The following is a 15043-nucleotide window of genomic DNA, read 5'->3' on the forward strand; positions in this document are numbered from 1 at the left end:
GCGCTCGCAGGTGAGCGGGGTGTGTTTCCAGTGGTTTTCTGTTTCTAGTCTTGACTGACATTGTGCTGGGGGGATGGCGGCTGCAGGGACAGCGTCCGTGCTGCGGCTCTTTGCTATTTAAAAGCAGCTGTGTCCCTTTTATTTGGAGGGAGGTGGGGGGGGCCCTTGAGTTGGCGGATCAGGTTTGATACTGTGTGTTACACTGAGGGACGGCTGTGTGCCAGGGCTGAGCGAGAAGTGACAGTGGGGCAGGATTGCTGTGGGCATATGGCAAAGTAACAGGAGCTTTCCACCGGCTCTTTAAAGCCCCTCTGCAAATTACCACCTTGCCTGAGTCCAGAGCTCTGTCCTCCTTTCCCTAGTCACCTTGGCAGGCTGGCGCTCGAGTTCCTTGTTTTGCTGTTTTAAATGCAGTGCTTAAAGTGTAAAGGGGGGTGCTGCAAGGGATTGCAGACCTGGCCCAATCAAGAGGGTTTTAAATGGAGCTGAGTCTCTGAGGGGCTCACTTTTAGCGTTGTGTTAGCAAAGCTGCTGCTCCCAGGTTAAGATAACCCCCCACACACACTTTTTTCAGGCTGTTTTAAATGTAATAAGTTGCAGCTAATTCTTCTACTGTCATTTGACACTGCAACATAAACACACACCTCTGAAATCCCCTGCCTTTAGCAAGGCATCCAGGAGGGTACTTTAATTCAGTGGTTCTCAGAACTGTAGGTCGGGACCCCATTTTAATGGGGTCGCCAAGGGCAGGCAGCCTTGCTGGGGCCAAGGGCTGACGGTCTGAGCCCCGCTGCTTGGGGCCAAAGCCCAAGGGCTTCAGCCCCTGGGGGGGGGGCACTCGGGTTACAGGCTTTGGCTTTGCCCCCTCCCCCTGCCAAGAAAGGTGGGGCTCCTGTTTTGTCCCTGGCCCCTCTGCAGGGGCGGCAGAGCTCAGGCTTCCGTCTCCCCTCCTGCCCGAATAAATCTGTTCATCATTAAGGTGCCACCATACACCTCCTTGTTTTTGTGGATACAGACTAACACAGCTGCCCCCTGATACTTGGTCTCCTGGGGTTGTTGTAGCAATTTTTGCTGTCAGAAGGGGGTCATGGTGCAATGACGTTTGAGAACACCTGCTTTAATCAAATGATCAGTTAATTGGTTTTGCACATATTATTTTGTGTTGATGATTCTGGAGGCAAATGGGGACCCTCCTTTGACCTGTGTGCACAGCTGCTATAGAATGGCAAACTTTGAATGGACTTTCTGCTGCGTGGCTGGCCTAGCCTCTGAACAGAGCAGCTGTTTGGGTTTTTTTTTTCTTTCTTTCCTAAATAAAAATAAAATCCCTCTGAATCTTGACATGCAAAACAACTTGGCACCAGCACGGTGCAGGGGAGCGAATCGGGAAAGGCCCCACCTTGCTCCCTTCTATATGGTTGCTGAGCCTGGATCCTGCTGCTGCGGGAGAATGCGGTTTCTGGACCCAAGCAACAGACGCAGCTTTGCCTTCAGACACCTGGCAACCAGATTCACCAGCCAGGCTCCCTTCGTTTCTAACTCGCTGAAAGGCTGGCAAAGCCAATTTAGTGCCCCCCGGGGGGAGGGGAGGCGCTCTTGTGCTTTGGCTAAAGACCTGTGAACATGGTGCTGTCACGCCCGTGCAACAGTATCCGATCGCAGGGGGTAATGCATGTTTCTGGATACCACAGGGAGGAGCACCTTATAGACACTCCTATCAAAAATTAACAGGAGCCATTATCTGCAGCACCTCCCTGGGTCAGGCTACAGATTAGAATCCTAGTAGAGTAGTCTGAGAGAGGGGAACCGATTCCGCTCTCATTTACGCTGCTGGAAATCCAGAGCGACTTCAGGCGTGTTGCTCTGCATGTCCGTCGGTGCAACCAAGTGCACATGTCCACAGTGGATGGTCCTTTTCGAAGTATGATCTGGCAGACTGCAGGGGGCTCATCTGAGGGATTTTTATATTGCTTTAAAACATCATAATCTAAGTATCCGTCTCTCTAAGGAGAATTTTAAAATGTGGGAGGAAAAATAAATTTGAATAACCAAGCAGCGCCTGCGAAATCCTGAGTAAGCTTTAATCGTCCAGAAAATCAACTGTTCCTGTTGACCATTCCCTTGCAAATTTTTAAAACACAAGCTGTGAAGGGGTAGGGTGACCAGATGTCCTGATTATATAGGGACAGTCCCAATATTTGGGGCTTTGTCTTACATAGGCACCTATTGCCCCCCACCCCCGTCCCAATTTTTCACGCTTGCTGCCTGGTCACCATATGAAGGGGGGAGAGAATATTGACAAACCTTGTGAGGAGGCTCGGTCGGGGCGGGCTGAGGTTATTTTGTCCTTGGTGGTGGTGATTTAAACTCAAAGCAATTTGCATTTAAAAAAACCCCAACATCATAAAGGCTCAGTGGTGTGTGGCGTTGTTGGGTTGCTATACCAACAATAAGCTAATGCAAATATTTCTGTTGATGTGACTACTGCGATGGCAGAGCGGAGGTGAGGAACAGGTGTAGACTGTAGTAAATAGTGTGTGTGGGGGGGTGTCCCTCTGCTGGTTAGAATTAGAATGACCCAACTGTGTGTCATACGCCCTATACTGACAACAGCTGATGGCTCAGGCAGCTGGAGCTTGGCTGTATGGAGCACAGGTGCCCTGAGTTTTCACTCTGTTGCCGCTCATGAGTTCTGAATGGATCTGTTTCACAGTGTCGTGACCGCTCTGGCAGGGTGCATAGCGTGTCTATATAATGTCTGTCATCCATAATGGTGGAAAATACTGGTCAGAACACTAGGACTAGAGGACAGCCATCTGTGTCCATTGTTACTGATTTGAGCACCCTGCGCGCCTGCATTCCCTGTGCTTTTAGCTGGCACAGCTCTTCTACCAAAGAGAGAGGGCAGCTGGGCTCTTTGCCCTCGGACACCAGGGCCAGATCCTGGTGCTGCTGTAAATCAACCTTGCAGAGACTTATTATTATTATTATCCCAATTCTTCATCTGGGGAAACCAGGACCAGAGAGTCCCAAGGGAGAGTGGGAGATAAACCTAGATCTCCTGAGTGCTAGGTCGGAGCCTGACCTGCCAGGCCAACCCTTCCTTGCAGCTAAGGGGACACCAGCCTGGGCCTCTGAGCAGAGAATGTCGTTAAACGGGAGCAAAGCCGTCTCTGTTGAGCTACGTGGGGCATGAGTTTGTGACTTGTGGCTGAGGACAGTGGCCCGCTGATGCTGTTAGCTGTATGTGGATCGATCTTTTTAAATAACCGGGCTAGGTCCTGAAGTCTGTTCTCAAAGCCAATGGGAGTTTTGCCTGAATAAGGAGCAGCTGGCCCCAGAAGAACGTTGTAACCTTGTTCTGATGGTGCAACCGTGTCAACGCTGCTGGGAATTCTTATGTCTCCACATTCCGCCGTCCTTTACAGGCCATTAAGGACTGCTTCTCGGCCAGTCAGAAGATGACCTTTAAAGGTCTGTGATATGAATTACATTATCATCTTGCTGCAAGGGTTACTTCTGTCTTGGCTTTCAGCTTGACCGGGGACTCTGGTTACGTCTCTCCTCTATATGGCCCTGTCTGCTGTTCCAGCCCTGCTACTCCCCAGGTTGAGAGTGGGAGGCCGGCATGTGTCGGAAAGGAAAGTGAACTGGCAAAGCGGCATGGGTCAGTTACTAGTTCTGCGCCACCAGTTCTCAAACACCTCCTCTCCCGCTGCAGATTCAGTGTGAGAACTAAGAGCAAGATGGCTCCTGGGGAGGTGGGGGTGGGGGGGCTGCATGGGTCCAGATGCAAAATGCTAAGTGCTCAGCAGCAATTTTCAGCCTTTCCTCCCGCCTGGGAAATGGCAGCTTGCTTGTGGGTGTGAAAGGGCCACGTGCAGAGTGGAAAGGGCAACCAAGCCTGTGGACCAGGAGATCGGGGCAGGGGCTGTGGCTGGGGGCATGCCAAGCCAACAGAGGTGTCTTTTGGTCACCCTGGGAGGGAGAGGGTGGTAACATGGAACCGGCCTGGTGGGGCACCGTGCCCTGAGCCCAGCATGCACTGAGCCAGCCTGCTGGTCCTTCTGCTGGCCAGCAGCTCTTTCAGGTGCCCGGAGACGGGCACAAAACTCTGCCCAGTGAGGGGAGCAGGTCAGTCGGGGGGCACTGGGATGGGCCTGGAAAATCAGGGGGATAGGTTTGCAGGGACTCTCCTGAGTGTGCCCTTGCCACGGTGTGGCAATGGGGCAGCTGGCAGGAAGGGCAGAATGGCCACACACCGACAGCCAGGCCCGCTGGGCTCTTGAACGAGTGCAGACACAGGACCTGCTGGGCTGGGGTGCCGGACGCCTGGGTATTCTACGGCGTGGCCCTGCGCAAGTCCCTTCCCCTCTCTGTCGGTCTTGTCTGCCTTAGGGGCAGGGCCTGGCTTTTGCTCTGTCTGTGCTGTGCCAGGACTCAGCTCATCTACTGCGAGCTATGTGTCTGGGAGGCACCGCTCTGCGTCCTCGTCCGCCATCCGATCGCAGCCCTGACGCTTTACAGAGCTGCCAGCTCAGCCCTGCTTGGCCTGTTCGAGTCAGAATGGCACAGAGAGGCATCCGAAGTCGCCTCGTTTGGTGCCGGTGGAAGTCGGCCGCTCCCTTTGCTGGCTGCCAGCGGGAGGGAATGCAGCAGAGATGCGCTCCGCTATGGAGTTTGGGAGGCAGGAGTGTCCGAAGAGCTCAGGCGAGCAGGTGCATAGGGCCTGGGGGGAACTTAGCTTCCTAACCAGGAGCCGGGTGATCCGGGAGTCTGGCCCGGGCTGTATGTTCGGCTCTTGAATTAGGATCAAAACTCTGCACCTGACATCCCACCCAGGTGGTTTGGCGCCCAATATTTTGGCCCAGCAAACCTTCCTCACCAAGCCCCTGGGGTGGCGAGGCAGGGCCAGCCCAGGGCCCGCTGGCAGTTCTGCGATTCCCTCCGTTTGTGGGGACAGCGTTTCAGGCGATGGCCTTTCTGCCCGATGAGGCCAGCTCAGAACAACCTTTCCTCGGATGATCACGAGGCCTCTGCTCCGCCATGTGACTTTGCCTTCAGACCCGTCTCCAACACTAGCCAGTTCTTTAGCTCGGCTCCAAACACCCTGAGTGCAGTGTTGACAGCCTCAATTTACGCTGCTCCATGGCTGCGAAGGAGCTGGCTGATGACAGGCCGGTGTGAGATACAAGCTTGTCAGAACAGCTTTGTCCTTGATTCCTTCTCACATACCAGGCTCACTGCTTCCTTTGGTGAATTCCTGTCCCCATTCACTTGTCGGGTTGCTGGGGCCAAGGTGGGGGTTGGCCTTACACCTCGGTTCCCGGAGCCGCCCAGGGGCTCGTGCAACGCCATTGACATGGGTGGAGTTAGTCCTGATTTACACCACTGAGACAGAGTCAAGCCCCCACCTTGGAGCTGATGCGTCTAGCAATGTAGACATCAGCAAGCGGGTGGATTTTGGTTGAGCTTGGTGAAATTTACCTCCGTGGGCTTTCACCCTGAAGCGCCTGGTTTTAGTGCGTATGGCTGTCCCCCGGGACCTGCAGTTCCCGAGTTCATGCAGCAGCAAGCCCCATGCCGTGCTCAGCCAAGGCACCAACTTCGGGGAGCAGAGGGGAGCTCAGCCTCCGTGGTCCAGCCATTCCTTGGCTTAGGGCCCCCCCAGAGGGAAGGGCAGGGGGACCAGTTCATGCCAATCGAGGATAGAATTTTTCTCCCCATTGTGATCTGGCCAGCCCAGAACTGCACTGATACTCGGCCAGCTCCTCTTGAGATCAGGGACGTTAGTTATTGTACAGCAAGTGCCACCCCTGTGGTTTTAGGCCTGTTGCTCTGTTATGCTGCAGATTACAGGAAGGACTGGGTAGGTGCTGGGGAGACAGGCCTTCCCCCAAAGACCTCACGGGGTAAACACAGGCGTGGGAGGGGAGATAACTTGCCCAAGGCAGTGGTTCTCAACCAGGGGTACGCGTACCCTTGAGGGTATGCAGAGGTCTTCCGGGGTACATCAACTCATCTAGGTATTTGCCTAGTTTTACAACAGGCTGCATAAAAAGCCCCAGCGAAGTTGGGACAAACTACGGTTTCATACCGTGACTTGTTTGTACGGCTCTGTAGACCGTACACTGAAATGTACGTACAGTGTTTATATTCCACTTGATTTATTTTATAATTCTGTGGTAAAAATGAGTGTCAGCCATTGTTCCATAACAGTGAGGCTGGGACACTTATGTATTTTTATGTCTGAGTTTGTAGGCAAGTCGTTTTTAAGTGAGGTGAAAATTGGGGGTACGCAAGACAAATCAGACTCCTGATAGGGGTACAGTAATCTGGAAAGGTTGAGAGCCACTGGCCCAAGGCATCTGAGCTGGAACTAGAAGACAGCTCTCCTGGTTCCTAGTCTGGTGCCTTATCCATGGATTGCTCTACCCCCCTGATCAAAGGCATTTCCCTGGAGCCCGTGGGAAAGGCTAGATCCCATCTCCCACATGGCACATGCTGCTCATCTGAGCTGCTGCCCCACACACATGCTCTGCCCGATGAATGGGGAGCCGTGGCCTGGTGAGGGGGTTTGATTCCAGCCCATTGTTAAGTCCTCTGCCTTTTCCTTTGCTCCCTTGCTCAGAGATGCCCTGTATCCAAATGCAGCATGGGACCTTGCCTCAAAGCGGAGGGCCCTGTGAGCGCTACCCGGCAGACTTCCTGACTCCAGAGCTCAGCAAGTTCACGATGGACCTAGTCAACACCGAGATCGCAGCCACGACCTCCCTGCCCAGCTTCAACACCTTCATGGATAACTACAGTGGGGAGTTCGACACGTTCTTGTACCAGATCCCAGCCTCCAGCCAACCCGCCTCCTTCAAACTCGAGGACTTCCAGGTGTATGGCTGCTACCCCGGCTCCTTCAGCAGCCAGCTGGATGAGACCATGTCTTCGAGCGGCTCGGACTATTACGGCAGCCCCTGCTCCATCCCGTCCCCGTCCACCCCAGGCTTCCAGACCCCACAGGTCCCAGCGTGGGAGAGCTCCTTCGGGCCCTACTCGCCCACTCAGAACTTTGAGGGCATGAGGCCCTGGGCGGAGCAGCCAAAAAGCAGTTCTTCCCAGCCAGCCTTCTTCTTCGGCCCCTCGGCTTCCAGCCCTGGGGTCCCCCAGAGCCCCCTCAAGGTGCCGCCGGCCGCCGAGGTCTTCGCGCTCTCCCAGAGCTCCCCGGTGGGCTTCTCTGGCCTGTCCCTGGGCCAGACCTCCCCACACCTGGAGAGCCCCGGCTTGATGGACGGCTCCCTGTCGCCAACCAAGACGCGCAGCCCTGGTGCCAACGAGGGGCGCTGTGCTGTGTGCGGAGACAATGCCTCCTGCCAGCATTACGGCGTCCGCACCTGCGAGGGCTGCAAGGGCTTTTTCAAGGTACGGGGCTGGGGGTGGGGACGTGGGGCTGGGGGAGACCCAGGGCAGTGCCTGGGAACCCACAGAGCCAACGGCCTCCCTCGCCAGCAGGCAGACCCAGAACCTCCCCACTTCGCCCGCAGCATGTGGCCGATCTTGCTCCCAGATGGGCCCCAGAATCCTTGGCAGCCAACGCTGGGGATTCTGGGATGTGGGTAGGGTCCCTGAGGGAGCCCCGATGGATGTGCCGAGTGAAGGAGTCTGTGGGTCTCCCCTTGGCCACTCTGCATGGGGCAAGCCCCGGTGCGCCCCTGACCGGGCTTGGCCTGTGTGCAGCTGTGGGCAATGACCCACTCGCCGGTGAGCAAGGGCTGGGCAGAGCCTGTGGGCAGCCTGTCGCCCCAGGCCAGCAGTTCAGAGGGTCAGGAGGTGGCCGGGAGCTGGGGCTGACCTGGGTGCTGCGGGCAGGGTGCAAGAGCTAGTGGAGACGAGACTCTGGCGCCTCTCCTCACCACGGCATCTGAGCCGTGGGGATGCGGGGGGGGGGAGGGGGGGCGGCAGAGTGTCGTGCAGAGCGCCATTGCCAAGGCCCCCGTTACGTGGAGCACGGGCCTTTGTGCGCGGCCCCAGGGGCCGGGCCCAGAACCACCAGCCACGTGGGAAGATCTTGGTGGCTCTGGCGGTTTCCCTCCCTTTTCCCCTTGGGCCCTGATTCGGCCAGTTAAGCACGTGCTGGCGGGTGGTGGAGTGAAGCCTGGGTGGAGCTTGCTGAATCGGGACCCATGTGCGTAGGGAGCGGGGCCGGGGGATGAGCCCCGTGGCCCAGGGTCTCCAAAGCAGCTAGTGACTCTGGCCCAGAGCCAGGCACCTCAGGGAGGCCTTGGGTTGTGCTGAGACCCAGGCCCCTTTGGGGAGCAGCTGCAGAGCCTGTGTCGGGCAGCGCCAGCTCTGAGGGGGGAGAAGCCGTGTCTGGTGTGGGGAGGGTGGCGCCGAGGCCCGGGGTTGGGGGCAGGACAGGGGAATCGGGGCCCGGAGGGGGCGACCGCTCAGCCCAAGAGCAGGCGGTTGAGTCTCCCCCGATCCCTGCCTGCAGATGGGAGCGTGCAGGTGTGCTGGCAGTCCGGGCGCCCCGCCGGGAGAGCGACGTGTCCCCCTCCCCCTCGCGTGTCCTGGGAACACGGCCCCTCGGATGTGAAACTGGGCGCCGTGGGGCGGGGCCGCTGCTATAAAAATACCAGGAGGACAGAAGAGCTTTTGTTCCATCCGGGCCCGGCCCTGGGCACCCGGGATCTCGTGCTCCCTCTTCGCCGGAGGCTGATGCGCTCCCTTGTTTCTCCTGCTCCCTGCAGCGCACGGTGCAGAAGAACGCCAAGTACATCTGCCTGGCCAACAAAGACTGCCCTGTGGACAAGAGGCGGCGGAACCGGTGCCAGTTCTGTCGTTTCCAGAAGTGCCTCGCCGTGGGCATGGTCAAAGAAGGTACAGAGCTCGACACGTGGTGTCCCCCTGCCAGGCTGGCAAATCCCGGGGCGGGGACGCCGGCAGCGCAGGCCGGAGAGCACCAGCCCAGCAGCCCCCAGAACAAGTCCCGTGTGTTCCTGGCAGCTGAGCCCTGCTTTCGGCACCGCTCCCTGCTATCCCCGCCCCAGCTCTGCGGCGGCCCAGTTCCCGCTGCCAGTACACCAGGCTGCTCCCTGGTCCCCGGGTGTGTTGACCTGCACTCCTCCAGGCCCAGTCTCGTGCTGCTGCTTTCTGGCAGCTCCCACCAGGTAGCATCCCTCACAAATGCTCGCTTGCTGTTCCGTGGCTGTGATTCCAGGCTGGATCCAGAACAGGGTGGGCTGGGGGGGGGAGGACGTGGCTGGAATCTCGCAAGGAACACGGGAGCTGTTCTTGCCAGACTTGGACCCAAGTGCGTGCACACATCCCCAGAACCATCCAATCTCCCCACGTTGCCCAACGTTCTGGGGCCGAAATGTTGTGATTTCCCCAGCCCTGCCCCCAGCTCCCGTGTGCGCCTGCAGCCAGTCCCCAGCCGTGTGCGTGGATCTGTTTGTTCATGCCGTTCCCCTGTGCTGGGATGTGGAGCTGCTCCCACCCCACTGAGTCCCTTCCCCACCCCAGTGTCCCATTTGCTGTGAAAGCTGCTCGCTCAGATCTGGCGGCAGTTAGGTAGCATTGCTTTAGCCAGTGCTTGATGTGCTGGGGCAACTTATCTGTGGGGCCAGGGGGCTGCTCAGAGCCATGACGGGCTGCCCATTGCAAAGGGCCAAGCCCCGCGCTCAGATGGTAACGTCCAGCCCCCTTTTCTCTCTCCCCAGTGGTCCGAACAGACAGCCTGAAGGGGCGCAGAGGTCGGCTCCCGTCCAAACCCAAGCAGGCCCAGGACACCTCCCCCGTCAGCCTCATCACGTCGCTCGTCAGGGCACACATCGATTCCGTACCCAGCGCCACCAAGCTGGACTATTCCAAGGTACCTGCTGCTCACAACCGGGGGTTCAGGGTCCTGGGGCTCCTGGAGCAAGGGGGCCCCCGAGGCCTGGCTCCCAGCCACCCCCCAGCCCTGGCTGAGATGCTGGGCGCGGCAGCCACTGCCTGGGAAGGGAACCATATGCAGCCCACGTGCTCAGTGGCATTTGGGGGGGCGTAGCCCTAGGGCCTGCGGGCAGTTAGAGAAGGGGTCCTGGAGCCCTCGCCATCTACAAAAGGCTGCAAGCTCCGGCGCTGTACGAATGCGGCAGCATTGTCTGCTGGCTAGTGTGCGGGGCACACGAGGTTCTCTTCCCAGCTCTGGGAAGGCAGTGTTATCCAGTGGTTACAGAGCTAAGAGGCAGGACTCCTGGGTTCATTCCCCAGCCCTAGGAAGGGGGAGTGAGTTGGAGCAGAGAACCAAGAGGCAGGATTCGGAGGTTCTGTTCCAGGCTCCTGTCTGTGCCTGGCTTCTCCCAGGGGGCCAGCCGGGCCCTGCCTCGTTACGGGGCTTCCTGTGGCTTGGGAGGTGTCTCAGGCTCTCAGAGAAAAGCAGGTGTCGAAGTGCTCACAGGGCAGTGTGTGCTGACCACACACTCAGGCTTACCTGACCCAGGCAGCTTCCCCCAGGCATGCACTGTATTTAGCGCCTAGTCCTGGGTTCTCTTTTGGGCGGTTGTGTTGTCTAGTCGCTAAAGGGGGCTGAGAGTCAGGACTCCTGGGTTCTCTGCCCCGCATTCTGCACCCAGGTGGTTTGGTCTGCACAACCGAATCCCACCAACCTTGTTTCTGAGCCTGTCGTTGAATGTATCCAGCAGCTGGAGCTTTGGGTTCTGACCTCGGCAGCGAAATGCCAGCTGGCCTGGAGGCTCAGGGACCAATCCAGCTCCTTTCATCCAGGGAGCTCTGTGACCTTCAGAAACAGGAAACAATTAACCCACCCAATGCCCCAGCAAGTTAGGGGCTATCCCCATTTTACTTGGGGGAAACCAAGGCACAGCAGTGCAACCAATTGCCCAAAGTCACAGAGTAAGCCAGTAGCAGAGAACCCAGGAGTCCTGACTCCCAGCCCCCCTCCCTTTAACCACTAGGCACACTCCTTCCTGCAGCCCAAACGAGAACCCAGGAGTCCTGTTGCTGGTGCTAGGCAGCAGAAAACGCCCAGGCCCAGATGGGTGCGGGTTCCTGTCTCTCTGCTGCTCATTCGTTAACACGGAGGGTGTACAATGGCTTTGAGAGACACAGCCCCGGCCACTCTCATGGGACTTGTACTGTGTGGACCGAGGCCCGGCCTGTGGGAAGCTAACCCTGCCCCTCCTCGTGTGCTCGGCAGTTCCAGGAGAGCCTCTCCTACCAGTTCGAGAAGGAGGACTGTGTGGATGTGCAGCAGTTCTACGACCTGCTCACAGGCTCCATGGACGTGATCCGCAAGTGGGCTGAGAAGATCCAAGGGTTCGAGGAGCTCCCCAAGGAGGATCAGGACCTGCTCCTGGAATCTGCGTTCCTGGAGCTCTTTATTCTCCGGCTGGCCTACAGGTAACTCCCGCTCTGCTTCGTGACCCACCCAGCCCCGTCCAGAGCCAGGCGGCTGCTGGACACCGAGATGAGACACGGGGTGGTGATGTGGCAGCCTGGGTCAGTGGGCTAGGGCACGGAGATCAGGACCTTGGGCAAAACCATCTGCTGTTAGCGTTTCAAAGGAAGCTGTGGCTCGGGTCATCCCCTCCACTCAGACAGCCCAGCTCCATTTGTCCTGTGGTGCCAGAGTGTATGAACGTCAGACCTGCAGCGTAGGGCCCCGAGCGCCTGGCTAACCAGGTCGGGATCCTGGCTGTCATCACCAGTGCTCCGTTCTGCTCATGCTCCCTCTGTTACAACTCTGGTTTCTGCTCTGACCCCACTCTGCTGCCAGCAGAGCCCTGGCCTGCCCTCCGTTCTCTCCTGACCGCGTGCGGCTCTGCCCTGTCCCTTGCAGGTCGAAGCCGGAGGAAGGCAAGCTGATCTTTTGCAACGGGGTGGTGCTTCACCGCATGCAGTGTGTGCGAGGCTTCGGGGAGTGGATCGACTCCATCCTCGAGTTCTCCCAGAGCCTGCACCGCATGAGCATCGACGTCCCCTCCTTCTCCTGCCTCGCGGCTCTCGTCATCATCACAGGTGGGGCGGTTTGCACCTTCCTGCCGCGCGGCTGCTGGGGGAGGGATGGGCAGGTCTGGCCACTGGACTGGGAGCCAGAGGGTCTGATCCTGGCCCGGACACCGGCTCCCTCTGTGGCATTGGGCCGGGGGGTTATTGCACTGCACACGCAGGTGGGGGCGGTAATGTTCGGAGAGCCTTCTGCGAGCTGTGACCAGAGTCTCCGCGGAGCAGCGGGTTTGTGCTGTGGGAGAAGGCTCAGGAACCCTACGTGAGCCGGTTTCCTCCAGCCACTGGCTTCCTCCAGCTCTCCGCTCCCCAACTCTGCTCCTCCAGGGGCGGAAGTCGCTCTGACCATTACTAACATTCAGGAGTGACTCCTGATTTCGGCACAGTATGAGATTCCTTAGAGGGGCCTGATTTCCAGAATGTGCTGAGCACCCCCCTCTGAGAACCAGGCCCCAGGAAGATCTCGGGCTGGGGGAGCACCCCAAATCTCTAGGCAGGCCTGGACAGTTAGGCCTGTTTGGATCCCAGCAGCCCCAGAGGCTGCAGGCGGGGGCTGAGGCTCTGTCAGGATCTCCTTGTCTCTTTACACCAGGCGTCCAGCAGACCACAACCCGGCTCAATCAGCAAGGCATACTGGGGCCCTGGAGCCTGTATATACTCCTGCCCTTTTCCCAGCATGCCTTGCCATAGCCTCCAATTCCCAGGGACCGCTGAGAACGGCAGTTCCCAGAGTGCCGTGCTGCTCAAGGGGGGTTTTGTGTTAAAGGGTGCAGAGCGCAGAGATTGCCCACTCTTCGGGGTGGATGAGACAGGCCAGGGACTGGGGGGCCGTTCAGGAGAAGGCAGCAGGAGCACGAGCCTGCTTTGCCATGGCCCAGCCGTGCACGCCGCCCCCGGGTGCTGGGATCTAGCCCGGGCCGGGAGTGACCGCTCCTCCCCTCCTTTCCAGACCGCCACGGGCTGAAGGACCCCAAGAGAGTGGAGGATCTCCAGAACCAAATCGTCAGCTGCCTGAAGGAGCACGTGACGTCCGCCGCGAGCGAGCAGGCCCGCCCCAGCTGCCTGTCCAAGCTGCTGGGCAAGCTGCCGGAGCTGCGGACGCTCTGCACGCAAGGCCTGCAGCGCATCTTCTACCTGAAGCTGGAAGACCTGGTGCCGCCGCCTCCCATCGTGGACAAAATCTTTATGGACACGTTGCCCTTCTGAGGGGGGTGCGGCCCCCCCGGACCCGGAGGCCCCCGCCGCGGGGAGCCCGCTCGCTTTGTGAAAGGGGCGTTTTGATGGACACGTCTCCCCGTGCGCGGAGGGGGAGGGGGGCGATCGACGGAGCATTTCCAGAGACCGGGTGGGGGGCGAGCCCCACTGCCACCTGGGATCGCGGGGACGCGTCGGAAGTGGGCAGAGCCCTCCTCGCCTCCTGGTGGCTGACCCGCACTCGTCCTCCGCGTCCCGCGCTGTGTACCCCACCCATGGATCACGACGTAGCTCTCTGCGGAGAACCCCAATGTGCCTTTTGGGTGATGCACTCAGATGCCCAATATCCATGTGCCCACAGCCCCCCACCCAGCCCCGGCTCGCTCCTCACCGCTTGCAACGGCTGGCGCTTCACCACGCTGGGTAGGAGGAGCTGGCCCTGAGACATGCGCAGGGGTGGGTTTGTTCTGAGTGCCCTGCCCTGCCCTGCCCGCCTGCTGCATCCTGCAGCCAGGCAGGCATCGTGCCAGGAGCAGGCTCCTCCGTCCCCAGCTGCCGGAACCAAGCCGTTTCCAGACCCTCCCAGCGGCTTCTTGCCTCACTTGTGCTTTTGCAGCGGTGCCCAGGGAGCGATGGACACGTGCCGTGGGCGTGGCACACGGGATGCTTCACGCCTGTCCGCTGCAGATACGTCTTTGTAAAAAGACAAGCTGTAAATGGATGGGGTTTAAACTTTGTAAATACAGCTAAGAACTGCAGAGGCAGCGAGAGACGAGAAGGGGCGCTGGGAGGGAGACACCTATTTTGTTCTATCTGCTGACAACCACGTGGCTTTCTGTGCCTGGGAGGGCTTCCTCTCCCGTTTTGGACTTTTCCTGTATATAAACTTGTACGTAAAACAAAAAATCAACATTTATATTTGTGTATTTTTTCGGGATTTACCATATGTGACTTTTTTCTGATTAATATATATTTAATATATTGAAATAAAAAACATCCAGGTAGCCATACCTCTCTCCCACTTGTGCCGTACTGCTGCGGCTGGCAGTGGGGATCGCGCAGAGCTGCTGGCTGGTTTGGGGCTGCGGCCCCCTTGCACTGGGCCCCGTATGAACAGAATTCATGAGACCAAACGTTGGGATACAGAACCTCCTGCTTCAGGGTGGAAGCTGGTCTCTCTTCGGGAGCGGGATGAGGCTTTGCAGGGGGCAGATGGATCGCATGTCTGCCAGCTGGGGGTGTCCTGCCCCTTTCCCTGCGGTTGCTGTCGGAGATGAGACATTGGCTGGACCTTGGGCGCTGACCCAGATAGTCTGAAGTGTCCCCAGATCCTGTTCTCGGGGACACAGCAGGACTGGTGGCATCTGGCCCGTGTTCTAAAACAACTTCTTATAGGCTGGAGGATGTCCTGGCTGCTCTGGCAGCTGACAAGCCGAGGTTTACGTCCAGCCCTGGCCTGAACAGTGTCTCCTGCTGGATGGCCCTGGTGAGCTCTTGGCAGGAGCTGGGAGCCCCAGACCAGTGCTGAGCTCCTGGCTGCTGCTGGCGATTGGCGGGCAGCACCGTCTCCGGCTGGTGGGGTGGGCCTGACGAAGTGGCGACACATGCTGCCCTGGCTGGCAGCCTGGTGAAGTCGCAGTCACTCCTTTCACATCCCCCTGGTGTGTAAATTCGGGGGGGGCCTGGGCTGCTCTCTAAGGGGATTGATCCCTGGAGACCGACTCCCGCTGCATGGGCCTGTCCTGCCCCAGGAGAGCCCTGCCCATGTGCCTCAAACCTCCCCTGCTGGGGCCAGCTTGATGTTTAATCCCCACAGCCCTTTGGGTCCAAGACCAGCCGGCAGTGG

The 15043-nt window shown here is 58.5% G+C and overlaps 1 protein-coding gene across 2 annotated transcripts in view; it reads left to right on the plus strand.

Annotated features, from left to right (window-relative positions):
* The window catches only part of NR4A1 (nuclear receptor subfamily 4 group A member 1), a 29216-nt gene extending 15015 nt beyond the window's left edge, over nt 1-14201 (plus strand). For both annotated transcript variants that reach the window (XM_048831556.2, XM_048831558.2), the window contains exons 2-7: nt 6632-7413; nt 8742-8871; nt 9714-9865; nt 11195-11397; nt 11837-12015; nt 12953-14201. In XM_048831556.2, coding sequence (XP_048687513.2) covers nt 6634-7413; nt 8742-8871; nt 9714-9865; nt 11195-11397; nt 11837-12015; nt 12953-13209 — 1701 coding nt within the window. In that variant the 5' untranslated portion in view covers nt 6632-6633 and the 3' untranslated portion in view covers nt 13210-14201. The remainder of the gene's footprint in view (nt 1-6631; nt 7414-8741; nt 8872-9713; nt 9866-11194; nt 11398-11836; nt 12016-12952) is intronic.
* Nucleotides 14202-15043: the final 842 nt, after the last annotated feature.

Source organism: Caretta caretta, chromosome 20, assembly GCF_965140235.1.
Source record: "Caretta caretta isolate rCarCar2 chromosome 20, rCarCar1.hap1, whole genome shotgun sequence".
NCBI classification, from domain to species: domain Eukaryota; kingdom Metazoa; phylum Chordata; order Testudines; family Cheloniidae; genus Caretta; species Caretta caretta.